This window comes from Choloepus didactylus, chromosome 2, assembly GCF_015220235.1.
Source record: "Choloepus didactylus isolate mChoDid1 chromosome 2, mChoDid1.pri, whole genome shotgun sequence".
NCBI lineage: Eukaryota > Metazoa > Chordata > Mammalia > Pilosa > Megalonychidae > Choloepus > Choloepus didactylus.
This window is the reverse complement of record NC_051308.1, coordinates 84,465,332-84,479,002: the sequence shown is the minus strand read 5'-3', so window position 1 is coordinate 84,479,002 and position 13,671 is coordinate 84,465,332. Positions and strand designations below refer to the sequence as shown.

At 36.6% G+C, this 13,671-nt stretch overlaps 1 protein-coding gene across 2 annotated transcripts in view; it reads right to left on the bottom strand.

The window, feature by feature from the left end:
* ABL2 (ABL proto-oncogene 2, non-receptor tyrosine kinase) overlaps positions 1 to 13,298 on the bottom strand; it is a 166,102-nt gene extending 152,804 nt beyond the window's left edge. For both annotated transcript variants that reach the window (XM_037825259.1, XM_037825260.1), the window contains exon 1: positions 12,882 to 13,298. In XM_037825259.1, the coding sequence (XP_037681187.1) occupies positions 12,882 to 13,038 (157 nt within the window). In that variant the 5' untranslated portion in view covers positions 13,039 to 13,298. The remainder of the gene's footprint in view (positions 1 to 12,881) is intronic.
* Between the last annotated feature and the right edge of the window lie 373 nt (positions 13,299 to 13,671).

The following is a 13,671-nucleotide window of genomic DNA, read 5'->3' as shown; positions in this document are numbered from 1 at the left end:
ACACTGGATAATAAAACTTACCTAAATAACAGAGCCTAAAATTTAGAAGACTCAACTTGTAGTTCAAAGCACCTCCATGGACTAAAATCTGCATTGTAACATGCCAGGTATAATATCCGTAATTGCACAATGAAGACTTTCTCACTACTTACCGAACATACCAGATCTAGAAAGGGAGATGGAGAGGAGACTGCTATTTTATTTTAGGCCTCGTAATATTCTTTGACTTTTTAAACTGTCTGCATTTATTACTTTGATAAAAATAACATTTAAAAAGTTTTCCAAAGCAAATTACAACTCCAAGCATTAATTTTTATGCACAACTAGAAACAATCCATCATAAATATCAAAAATTCTGAATAAACTGTGGTATAATTATATGTATAGTAGAACGCTAGAACTGTATTTATTTCAACATGAATATATCTCAAATACACACAGTACAGTAAAAAAGAGTTGCAAGATGACATATGTTACAGAATTTATGTACATCTTTCAAACATACAAAGACCATACCAAAATATGAACATGCTCCCATGCACATGCACACACACACACATCAGTTAATTACATATGGAATAAAAATATAATTAATTGGAGGAAAAGAATAAACACCAACATCAGGGTAGTGTTAACCTCAGGGTAGGAAGGGAAAAGAATGAAAGGGTACTCACCTGTCCCTATAATGTATTACTTTCTTTAAAAAAAAAAATCAAATGTGACAAAATGTTATCATTTGTCAAATCTGGATGGTGGATTTCTTGGCATTCTTTTTATATTATATGCTATACTTTACTGCATATTTGAAATAGTTCCTTAAAAAATTTTTTCTTCATGTACTAAGAACTGTATTTCAACATGAATATGACTGAAATGTACTAGTGTCTTAGAATTTATTGGTGGCTGTGGAATTTAATTTCTGATAAGTAGACATTTTTAAAAATGGAAATATTCTTTTTTGAGATCTTCTTAAATTTAAATATCAGTTTCACAATATTAATCATCCCACACTGAATTTGGTCTTAAGAGTTAATGGGTTGTCAGCAGTGTTATAAAAATATATTAATTCAAAAGCTAAACAGAAGTCCAGATGCACAGTGTAGAGAATCTGGATCTCCTCTACAGCATCCATCCAATACATCTTTTCCAGAGCTCAGATGTTTACATTTGCCAAAATCTTTGCTCAGAGTTCTAACCAATGGTCTCAACTACTGATACAACATTGTAACTATGAAATGTCACCGACCTCACCAACATTAGGCTGGGTTCACCAAACTTAACATTCTCCTCAATACAAAAACATAGCTTAAATTTAACAGTAATTGCTTATTTATTCTACATGCTAACCACCAGTAATGACATTTCTTTATGCAAAATGTGGAGAAATTACCACAAGTTCTCTAGTTGCTATTTTAAAATATACCAGATGAATTTCTCTGTATATACATTTGTGTTACAAATACTTTTGATATTTTATAGAAAGTAAATAGATAAAACATGTAGTATTAATACTACTAATAATAGCCAGAATTCATTAAGGAATAAGGATAGATGATCTCTCTCCCTGAAGCCCAACTTTACCTCCACCATGCCTCCTCCAACCAAAAGCCTTATATTATATTATGTATCCTGGAAATGTGGCCAGGATGGATAGTAATAATAGTCTAAATACTCTTTCATAATAAACTTTTACAATAGGATTTAAAAAAAAAAAACAAAAAAATCTCTCTAGGAATATCAGTTTTAAGAAAATTAAAATGTTGGTAAAAAGTTACTACCGTAAACCATATGACTATCTACCTAGAAAATCTGAGAGAATTAAATGAAAAACTATTAGACACAATAAGAGTACAGTAAGGCATCAAGACCCAAAAGCAACACACAAAAATCAATAGTCTAATAAAAATTATAAAATGCCCAGGAATATATCTAACAAGAAATGTCCAAAAACAATATAAAGAAAATGAAAAATCTTTTACTGAAGGACATAAAAGATGACCTGAACTGGTAAAGGGATACCATGTTCTTGGATGTAAAAATGCAATACCCCCCTACGTGGGACCCAACTCCCAGGGATGTAAATCTCCCTGGCAACGTAGAGTATGACTCCCGGGGATGAATGTGGACCCGGCATCGTGGGACTAAGAGTATCTTCTTGACCAAAAGGGGGATGCAAAATGAGACGAAATAGTTTCAGTGGCTGAGAGATTCCAAATGGAGTCGAGAGGTCACTCTGGTGGACATTCTTATGCACTATGTAGATAACACCTCTTAGGCTTTAATGTATTGGAATAGCTAGAAGTAAATACCTGAAACTACCAAACTCCAACCCAGCAGTCCGGACTCCTGAAGACAATTATATAATAATGTAGATTACAAGGGGTGACAGTGTGATTGTGAAGACCTTGTGGATCACACCCCCTTTATCTAGTGTATGGATGAATGGAGGAATGGGGATAAAAACTAAAGGACAAATGGAGTGGGATGGGGGGATGATTTGAGTGTTCTTTTTTCACTTTTATTTTTTATTCTTGTTCTGGTTCTTTCTGATGTAAGGAAAATGTTCAGAGATAGGTTGTGGTGATGAACGCATAACTATGTTATCATACTGTGGACAGTGGATTGTATATCATGGATGATTGTATGGTGTGTGAATGTATTTCAATAAAACTGAATTTAATAAAAAAAAGAAAAAAAAGGAATGAAGAAAAACAAACAAAATATATATATATATATATATATATTATATGAAAAGTATAGTTTAATTCCTTATCAGTGCTTTAAAGTTTTTAGAAAATGTATCTTTAAAAAACTTGCTGTAATATTTCTATGATATGTGGCATTTCTAGCAACATAACTCAAAATAAATATTTCATCAAAATAAAAAAATAAAAAAAAATTCAATAATGCAAAAATGTCATTTACTCTGAAAGTAATCTGTAATTCAATACAATAACTATCACAATCCCACAGCAAGATCTTTGGAAGACATAATATGCAACAACATAAAAATACATTTTGAAAAAGAACCCAATGATTGGGGAGCTAGCCAGATACACACACACAAGTACACACACACAGTTAGTTTATAATAATCAAAATAGTATGCTAATAACATGCAGGAAGAGACAAAGATCAGTGGAACCATGGAGAGAGAGTTTCTGAAAGACTTGTGTATATATGAGAATTTAATATATGATTTATATGACTCTCCAAATTAGTGAGAAATCAATGGACTATTCACTAATTGGTAGCAGGACAACAGAAAATATCCTACGCAAAAAGATTCCAACCTCAAATATATATAAATTTCAGATGGATTCAACTTGGTAATTAAGAAAAAAAATCAGAAGAAAAAAATGGGAATTTTTAATAATCCTGTAAAAAAATACTCACCAATAAGGAAATGGTTAAATTTATAACTCAAGGAAAGAACACTATAAAGTTATCAAAAAGAATGACGAATCTATACATACTGGCATTGAAGGGTCGTCTAGATATACTAAGCACACAAAAGTTTGGTTAAAAATTCATACAGCATAATGTCATTTATGAAATGGCAAGGGAAGTATTATGTACTCTCATATACATGTAAATACATAAAGGTTCTGGATGTAAGCTCACTGCCTCCCCCCTACATGGGACATGACTCCCAGGGGTGTAAGTCTCCCTGGCAACATGGGAAATGAATCCTGGGGATGAGCCTGAAGCTGCATCACATGGTGGGATTGAGAAAGCCTTCTTGACTGAAAGGGCTGAGAGGTCATTCTGTAGGTTATTCTTATGCTTTACATAGATATTCCTTTTTAGTTTCTAGTATATTAGAATAGCTAGAAGGTAATACCTGAATCTGCTGAACTGTGATCCAGTAGACTTGATTCTTGATGATGACTGTATAACTATATAGCTTTTATCATGGGACCATGTGATTGCGAAAATTTTGTGACTGACACTCCCTTTATCCCGTGTATGGGCAGATGAGTAATAAAATAAAGATAAAAAACATATATAAATAACAGGGAGGAATAAGGGATATGGGATGTTTTGGGTGTGCTTTTTTATTTTTATTTTTTTCTTTATTTTGGAGTAAGAAAATGTTCTAAAATTGATTGTGACAATGAATGCACAACTATATGATGACACAGTGATGTACTGATTATATACTTTGGTTGGATTATATGGGGTATGAATATATCTCAATAAAATTGCATTTAAAAAAAAGTAAGTTCTGAGTGAATTTCCTCTTATAACGGAATACGAATTGAGGGCAGGGAGGTCAAAGGGGACTTTATGTCTAGTCTATATGCTTCTGTGCCATCTGATTTTTAATTTTTAACGAGACCCTTCATATTTTTTTTGCAGTTAAAAATGAAAATTTCAAAATTAATAAAAGAAAGCTACTATAACAAAAAAACCTCATATATCAACCTTTCTTTTCTGTAAGGAACAGATGGGTAATATGAATTGTGCCTGTTAACATTGTTTTAGGAAAATGTTTTCTTAGTAATTATCTAGAAACACAAAATGCTAAGTGACAATCTTCATTCTTAACTCAGTATTGTTATTCTAATTTGCTGAAATTAGCATAGAGAAACATGCTAACAAAATAGAATGTATAGATATTGTATATTATATTAAGCACAGGACACTTTCTTTGACCTTGCCACATCAAGTGAAAAGTTTCTAAACCCTCCTTTCCCTGGAAAGCAAACTAGGGAATACAAATGGCCTGGTCCTCCTGAGCTTTGTGTTCTGTTGAATCAAAAACTAATACTGGCAGCGTCCACTCTGGAGAAGCCGGCAGTATCACCACCATAGACTCAGAACAATTACAGCTGGCAGTGTAGGAAGCAAAGAAAGAAAAAAGCCCAATACTGCTCTTATTTTTTTAAGCAATTAAAATTAAATTTGGGATAGTATTATATTTAATGTGTATTATCCATTCATTTATTTGAGTAAAAAACTCAACCAAAAATAATGCTGAGAAATGTTTTTAATTAGTATAACGACCACAAATTTACATACTGAAATCATGAACTCAATCCAAAAAGGCAGATATTAGTAACCAAAAATTACTGGTTTCACACTTTCATACACCAAAAAAGGCCTACTTTTTAAAGCTATTTCATGAGGATATTCACCAAAATCTATTTAAGCAGCATCATTCTTTTGTGCAGCAGTGCTGTCTAAATTATACCTAAAAAATCATCTGAGCCATTAACATAGGCAATTAATGTAGAATAGTTAAACAAAGAAATACAGAAAATACTCTGGAATGCTAAAAATACTAAAAATACCCTGAAAGCTAAAATTTTAAAAAGAAAATTCTCCTGCTATATTACCTGGAGAGAAGAGGTGCTAGTAGTTGCATATTGAGATAACAAACTAAATATATCACTTTAAGTGGCTACAAAGTTTCTAGTACAAGATCATTGGAGTATTTTATTTTTAACATTAACATTCTATTAGATAATGTCAAAAAAATAATTTATGATTAGCCTCAAAGCAAATACCCAAGCATATAAGCTCCTATATCTGGAAATTCTGATATCAAGAAAATATTTACCCAGAAGTTTTATTAAGTAAAACTGTTATTAATCAGATATGTGGTTATTTAAAATAAGTTTTTTTTAATTGACACTCACTATTATAGAAATATATAAAAGTAAGTACGTATGTATGATAAATAAGAAAATAATTGCTCCACAATTACTCAAGAACACCTACCATGTGGCAGGGACTGTGTGTGAAAGGATACAAGGTAAATAAATCAAGCCCTGCAAGCTAGTATCTTAAAAGTCATTTACAAAATATTTATGTAATCAAGATAGCTTATGGCCTATATATTCAATATCATCAGTCAGTAATTCTCTCAAGATCTTCTACCAGTGTGTTCCAAATAATCAACTATTAATACTAGAAGGCATACAGAACAAATATTTGTACTCTTTTCCACATTCATAAGGAAACAAGGCTTACTGCATTCATACTCTAATAGTGGCCCAATAAACTATCACTGATACCTGTAAATCTTCTTGATAATTTCTAAAAAGTCCAGACAAGAAAAGGGGAGTTGTAACCTACCAATGGAAGAAAGGGAATTTAAGTCTTTAAATAAGAAATATTAGCAACACAAATCATAGATATTAAGGCAGTAGCTCAACATTACTGTTAGACTTCAAACAGCTAGGTGAGTGCCTACTGCTCCCTTGGTTAGATAATCATTTCTAAATTTCAATCCATAGCCAAAGACTATACAGATCTCACCTACCATTCTGAAAACCTCATCACTGGTCTCAAGAGAGATGGGGTAAAAGAAAAAAAAGCCTAAAAATCTTTTTGTGCACGTGCACACACACACAGACACATACACACACACACACACACACACAGCCCCCAAAAGGTAACTGTCATACACCAAAACTTGAGAATCAAAGATAGAGGTCCCAGTTTCTGTGGTCTCTAATCTTTTTCAATTTTGGGTTTTATGAGGTTTAAATGAGAAAAGAGGTATACAGTACTTAGAATACGCTGGGCACAGAGCATTCAATAAAAGCAATTATTTCATCAGCTACTTCTTCAAGGAACTGAAGCCCACCCTACTTTAACCAAGTTTGTCAGCAGAACCCTATGCTCCCTCTCTCTTTTCCCTGAGACTCCAGATTCTTTCAGAACTGTCTCTCCCAAGAAACCTTCAACATATAAACATAGCAGATTAAAAAAAATTGCAGGTCAAAGCAAAGGGACATCAACTCTTCCTGCCACCAAAAGGTGGTATAAAACAGTGATCACTTACATATAGATGCCAGACTTGGGACAAATAGACTTTTGAACCAGTTTTTAACAGAAGAGGTCCAAACATCATGTTTCTGACACATTTGATAACCTTTGAAATTACCTTTGATTCATTACTCTTCTTAACTGCATATATCCGTGGTTCTCAAAGTGTAGTCCCCAAACAGCAGCATGAGCAACACCTGGAAATTTGTCAGAAGCGCAAAAAAATTTTCAAGCCCCATCTCAGGCCTGAATCAAACTCTAGGCATGGAACCCAGCAATTTGTGTTTTAACAATCTCTCCATGCTGAAGTCTGAGAAACACTGTTCTACATGATTTGGTAAACTACCTATATACAGTGAGACTCCAAATTTGCCTACTGCTGAAGAAATCTGTTAGTATTGATGAAGTTAACATTCTTAAGTATTTTGAAATTTCTACATGAGTAATACCAGATTAAGGAAAAGCCTAATTTGACTCACAAATTCAAGAATATAAAAGTACTACTAAATTGTGCTTTTAAGAAGAAACTTTATAAGCAGAGGTAAAAATAACAAAGAGAGCTACAGAAAGGTCTTGAAGGATGTCAGATAAAGACTGTAATATTTTTAAAAGGCCATTAAATATTAACTAGCAAGCAAATGTGCCAGCTTAGAAAGAGGTCTCCACCAACTTTACTTTGGTATTAGCCTTTGTTTCCAGTTCATCTTCTCCAAAGGAAGAAAAAATCACCAGCAAGAAAGGAGTGTGAGTGAAAAAGAACCATGGACTGATTACCCCCTAATAGCACCCAGCCCCTCAGACAAATTGGCCTGAGAGGATAACAGTGACCTTCAGAGGACGGTACGCTGCAGTTCCATATTCTCCAACGATCCCCCAAATTTCCCTACCTTTATGTAGCTTTCTTAAAATCCTCTAACAATAAAGAATCACTTAAGGAGAGAAAGTAAGAATTTAAAATGTAAATGCTCTACACTTTAGTATAACATGCCATCATGATGATAACAGTAGCAGTGTTTTAGGCAGTTTACAAAACATTTTAATGTACAACTCACAAAATCTTTACAAAATTCCTGAGGTAAATAACAACAACAACAACAAAAAAAAAAAAAAAAAAAAAACCACTGCTATTTATTGAGCACTTAGTGCCTGGCACTTCATTAAGAGCCACACACAATTTTATATTATCTTATACTATTTTATTTCAAGAACCTAACCTAGTAAGGTTGGAGTGGTAAACATTTACCAAAGCCAAACAGAAGTCTTGATTTGAATCTAATCCTGTCCTATTCTAAAACCCAGACTCCCTAAATCTCTGCACTATGCCAAGATTTGAAGACCTGAGTTTCAGTCCCAGCTCCATCACTGAACAGCTACGTTACCTTGGGAAGTCACTTAGTTCTCTCAACATTTCTTCATCCACAAAATTATTATATTAATATCTGCACCCCCTATTTCATAGAGTAACTGTAAAGGTCAATAGAGATAAAAGATATGAAAGGTCTTCATACACTCTAAAAAACTACACATATTAATTATCACCAATCCCTATTTTAATAGAGAAAAAGAGTGTAGTGAACAGGCTAAAAAAACACATTGAAAAGGCAGGGGGAAAGACACTGGTTTTTCTTTTGAGTTTCTCTTTTCTTTTTAAAGCAGGCTGAAGATCCTTAAGAGAAACTTCACATTTCATAATTTTACCTGGAATCTTACATCAAATGGGCTGTGATAACATAATCTGTACCACAACTTATTTCATCATTTTTCTAAAAGTACAGACACATCTATATATCTGTAACTTATGCAGATTAGAGGTTAATAAAGATTTAACAGCTGACTTCTTCTTTAAAAGTTTAGTTTTCCTAAGAATCAGTGACCACTATACTAGGTCACCATAATTAAAATTCCCTTGCAATAAACTTCTTCTTCTTTCTATAGTATCATTTTCAACCTGGGGTGCCCTCATCTTTTACTTTGCAAAAATTAAAATATGAACTATAGATTCAAAAAAAAAAAAAATCAGACCACTTAAAATGATGAGTGTGATTTAAGAGTAATTTTTTATTGAACAAACTTCATAATTTAAGGTTAATTTTTCACAGAATTTTCAGCAAATGAGAGACAAAAGTAAAGTTGAAGTGAAATCACCAAAGTGCTGAGAGCCATCCAACCCTGGATTACCAGTCACAAAACATCACCTCATCAAAAAGGTTCAGTAAAAGACTTCAGAAAAAACACATAGCATTCTTCCCTTTCATACCAAAAACGGCTCTAGTATTTTTAATGTCTTCCAAATTACATTAACAAAAAACATCCACAGCAAGACAAATGGTTATTTTAACAGCTTATCCACATGTTGTTAATAATGAAAAACATTACCATTTTGATTAGAGAAAAATCATGGACTCTGATAACCATAATATAAGTACGTTTTCGCTTATTAACTACATACGATATGTCACTTACATTAAAATATGTATGTAAACTCAAGAAGTTGTCAGACCTAACTTTCATGTAGGAAATTATGTATTAATACCTCAGTACCACAAATTTGAGATGGCGATTTGTACGCTAGTTATAGGATACTGATTTTCATGTAATTGTCAAACAATACATCCACTGAGGAGCTTATTAAACCTAATTCATTTATTCATTCAATGTAAATCTATCACATCTTTCTACAGCAGTGGTTCTCAACCAGGGGTGACTTTGTTCCCCAAAGGTATCTGGCAATGTCTGGAGACATTTTTGGTTATCACAACTGGGGAGCAGGAGGCAGGTGCTACTGACATCTAGTAAGTAGAGGAGGGATGCTGCTAAACATCCCACTATGCACAGGATAGCCCCTCACAACAAAGAATTAACTGGCCGAAAATGTTAATACAGCTGAGACTGAGAAACCCTGATCTACAGAAAAGTTTTTAGACATCCATTTGTCTAAAAAAGCACTCACTTCACCCTTGTTTCCTACATTACTTGCTAACTCCATTCTTTTCATACTATTCTTTGCAAGGAACTTACTCTATTTCCAATCTTTCAATCAGCTTACAAATTTGTCAAAAGAATCACCATCATTAATTCAATCAACTTACAAATTTGTCAAAAGAATCACCATCAACCCAGTAAGGCAGGATTCATCTTTGACTAATTTATATTTTAAATAATAATAATAGCAAGAGTAGTAGTAGTAGTAATAATAATAATAATAGCAGCTAACACATATATGTAGCTCTTACTATGTGCCAGGCAAATTCTAAGTGCTCTGTATAGAGGTACTCAAAAAAACTTTTGTATACTGAATGAATTAAATCTCCCTTGAACTTGCCCCTCCTCTGTATTTCCAGATTTTCCACAACTCAACCCCAGTCAAACTATTTAAAGTTTTCTTCCCAAACTATTTAAAGATTTTATGATTCTCTATTAGAATCATAAAATCTTAGAGCCAGAAGGTACCTCAGAGGTCATCCAGTCCAATCTCCTGATTTTACAGATAAAGAAATCTAAAGATGGTAAGTGACTAAGTCACCCACTCAGGTAGAGCCAGGTCCAGAACTTGATTTTTGCAATTTTTGCTCTAGGATTTTTTTCCAATTCACAACACTGCTTCTTCACTCCTGACAGATGTCTCCTCACTGTCCCATTAACAAATTACATTCATTTCCATTTTTCCTGCTCAAGATGTTTCTCCTGCCTAGACTGCCCTCTTTTTCCTGCTCCATAGATCCAAACTGGACCCATCCTTCAAAGCCTCTTTCAATCACATTCTTCATGACTTCCCCCTTCTCTGAGAAATCTTATTTCCTGAATAAGATGATAGAGGAAGATAATCACCATTGCTTATTGGGTCATGTTTAATCACAGAAACACTTCCCACAAAGCAAAGCTACTTTGATGATTTCTTCCCCGAAAATTATTCACCCATTCTTTCCTTTTGTGTTTTAAGAAGTGATTTCAATAAAAAGTAACTCATATAGCATCTTCATAAAATGTTCATACGTGTTTAAAAAAAGCTCACACACATCTTTAATAGCAAACATGTAAAGCTTGAGCGGCATTTCCCCAAATCACCTACATTTCCTCCTTAATTTCACAAAGTCCAAACGCATAACTCTGACACAAATCACCTAGTAGAGGAGCTCCTTGGGTTCATCTTTTTTTTGCATGCTGCCATTTACATTACTTCTTCCAAAATTCCATTTCTAATCAATAGTTCATGCTTCTTTTTCTCCCTCCCCTTTCCTAAATTGTGTAGTTTTATAAAGCACACTGCTTCTTTTATCCTTGATTATTATCTATATGCCTCTTCAGTGAAACTTCAATTTGATACCTCTCATCCAATCTCAACTATCCAGCCCTTTCTATGTAAGTCACATCTGTATCTTCAGCCCCTCTCAGGTCTTAGGATATCTCAACCCCATAGAGGTCAATTTCTGTTTTTCCCCCTCTCCATGCTTCCATCCTCCAGAATAGTGGTCTCAAAAGTGGCATGGGTACACTTGAGAGGATGTGCAAAAGAATCCACTGGGCTGCAGAAAAAAATATATTAGAACTCCTATAATACTTCCTTTCTCATGTCATCCTATCTTAAATTCTATTCCTGTGTATATTTGTAAGTTTCATGACATACTGATACAGCAGTTGAAGTGTACAATCAATAAAGATAAATAAAGCATATGCTCAAAATTCTTGCTGATCAAAAAGAATTGGGAGAATGGTATGCTTGGGAGTGGTTGAGTTGGGAAAGTTTTTAAGTTTTAGATACATATATATTCCAAAAATTACAAAAAAAAAAAGGAACGAAAAAGAGTGACAAATGCAATATCTGATCTTTGATGGGATGTAACAAGAGAGGAGAAAATGATCAAAAGGACATTATTGGAACATGAAAAAATTGTAATACAGATTAAGCTTTGTATCAATGTTAAATTTCTTGAACTTAATCACTGCACTTAAGGTGATACGTAAGTGAATATTCTTGTACTTAGGAAATGTACATGACAGTATTAAGAGTTCAAGGAGCATAATGTATACAATCTGCACTCAAGTGTTCAGAAAATTAATGGATAGATAAGTAGATAGATAAATGATATACAGATAGAACAATATGGCAAATGTGGCAAAATGTTAAAATTGGTTGGATCTGGGTATGTAAGGGGTAGGGTACAACGGAGTTCTACGGATGATATTTGTATTATTTTTCTAACTGTCCTGTCAATTTGAAATATTTCAAAACATAAAGTTAAAATAAAAAGGATCATTGTGCTAAGACAAAAAAAAGAATTGGGAAAGAATTGGGAGACCACTATTATAACAGAATATTTATAATGAGGCCAAAGTAATGGGTTCCAGACTCTATGGGGAAAATTATATGGAAATTTACACACACACCACACACACACAATATGATACAAAGAAAAACTCTTGTTCATATCCAGTCCAAATCCTAATCATGCCCACCAACCTCTTGCCCCTACTAGCCATCTCAAAACTGTCAAAACTGTGTGCAGAATGATTTGGCAAAGCCCTTGAATTCCAGTATGGGGAAAAAGCTAAAGTGGGAGAATCTTGGTGATGAAATATACCTTTATCTTCCCATACAAAACGGTATTTCAGGGCACTGTTCACAGTTCACTACCCTGACACTTATCGCCTGATTTCTACATATGCCTATACGCCACTAACTCCTGAGATTCAGTTCATATTTCCCAATCCTTTGGGGCACAACTCACGTTCCCTTCGCTAACAACCGGTTTATCCTCCTACCTCCCGGTTTTAACTCACCCCTCCCTTTAGCCTTCCTTCCCTTGGGGTTACCACCACCATCTTCCTACCAGCTACACAGGGTAGAGAGTCCACCCACGGTCCCTAAGACCACTTCTCTTTCCTTCTCCGCCCCCGGGTGCTGCCAGCCAGGCTGGAGACGGGAAGGGGGAGGGGTGTGACTCGCCTCTGGAGACTGGCCCAGATGGCAGCAGATTCCGCCCCCTCTCTCAGGCACCCCTCCACCCCTCGACCCCCTAGGGCTGCCGGGCTGCCTCCCACCCCGCCCCGACCCCACCTCCAGGCTCCCCCACGCCCTCACGCCGGCTCCCGGGCACACTCACCATGCTGGGTGAAGATATTGAAGCCGGCCTCCGCGGTGCGCCCCGCCGGGTCCCGCCTGCGGCCGGAGGGCCTGGCTGCGCTGCTGCCCCGGATCCCACGGAGCTGGGACTGCTGGAGTCCCGGAGCCTCCCCGACGCGGCCCACCTGCTGCCCCATCCCTGCGCTCGCGTACTCCCGCGCCCTCGCCGACCCCCGGTCACATTCCTCTTCTGCTCCGGCCTCGGGCTCCTGACGCTGAGCCGGCCTCTCCTCCCCAGGCCAGGGCTTGGCCTTCAGCGGCCAAGCCGCCGGCGGCTCCGCACCCGTACCCCTCACGGCAGCCGCCGCGCTGCTTCTCGGCGACTCACAGATTCTCCTTTTCCCTACCCCTCCCGCGGCTCCGCTCCCGCAACGCCGCCGCCGCCATCTTTAAACCACCGAGCCCTGGGAGAGCGTGGAGCAGAGCGTCTCCCGCCCCCCACCCGACCAGTCACCTCCGCTACTCCGAGGGAGGGCCTTGAGGCAGCCCGGCCCCCCCAACTCCGCCCCCCTCCCCACCCCCCTTCGCCTCCTCGCTGGGTGGGTCCGGGCCGAGGTTCTCTGGTGCTCACCTCATCTGCGTCGCCACCGCTTCTTCAGGTCTTTAGGCCTTTTTGGTCCTTCGCGTTATCTCGACCTCCCACATCTGAACCGCTTTAGCCCACCACCTCCCAGGTTGTGCTCCACACGCTACCGCCTTCAGGGTTTGGTGGGTCTCTGGCCTTCCCGGTCCCACCTCCACCTGTCATATTAGTCGAATGCCCACCACAT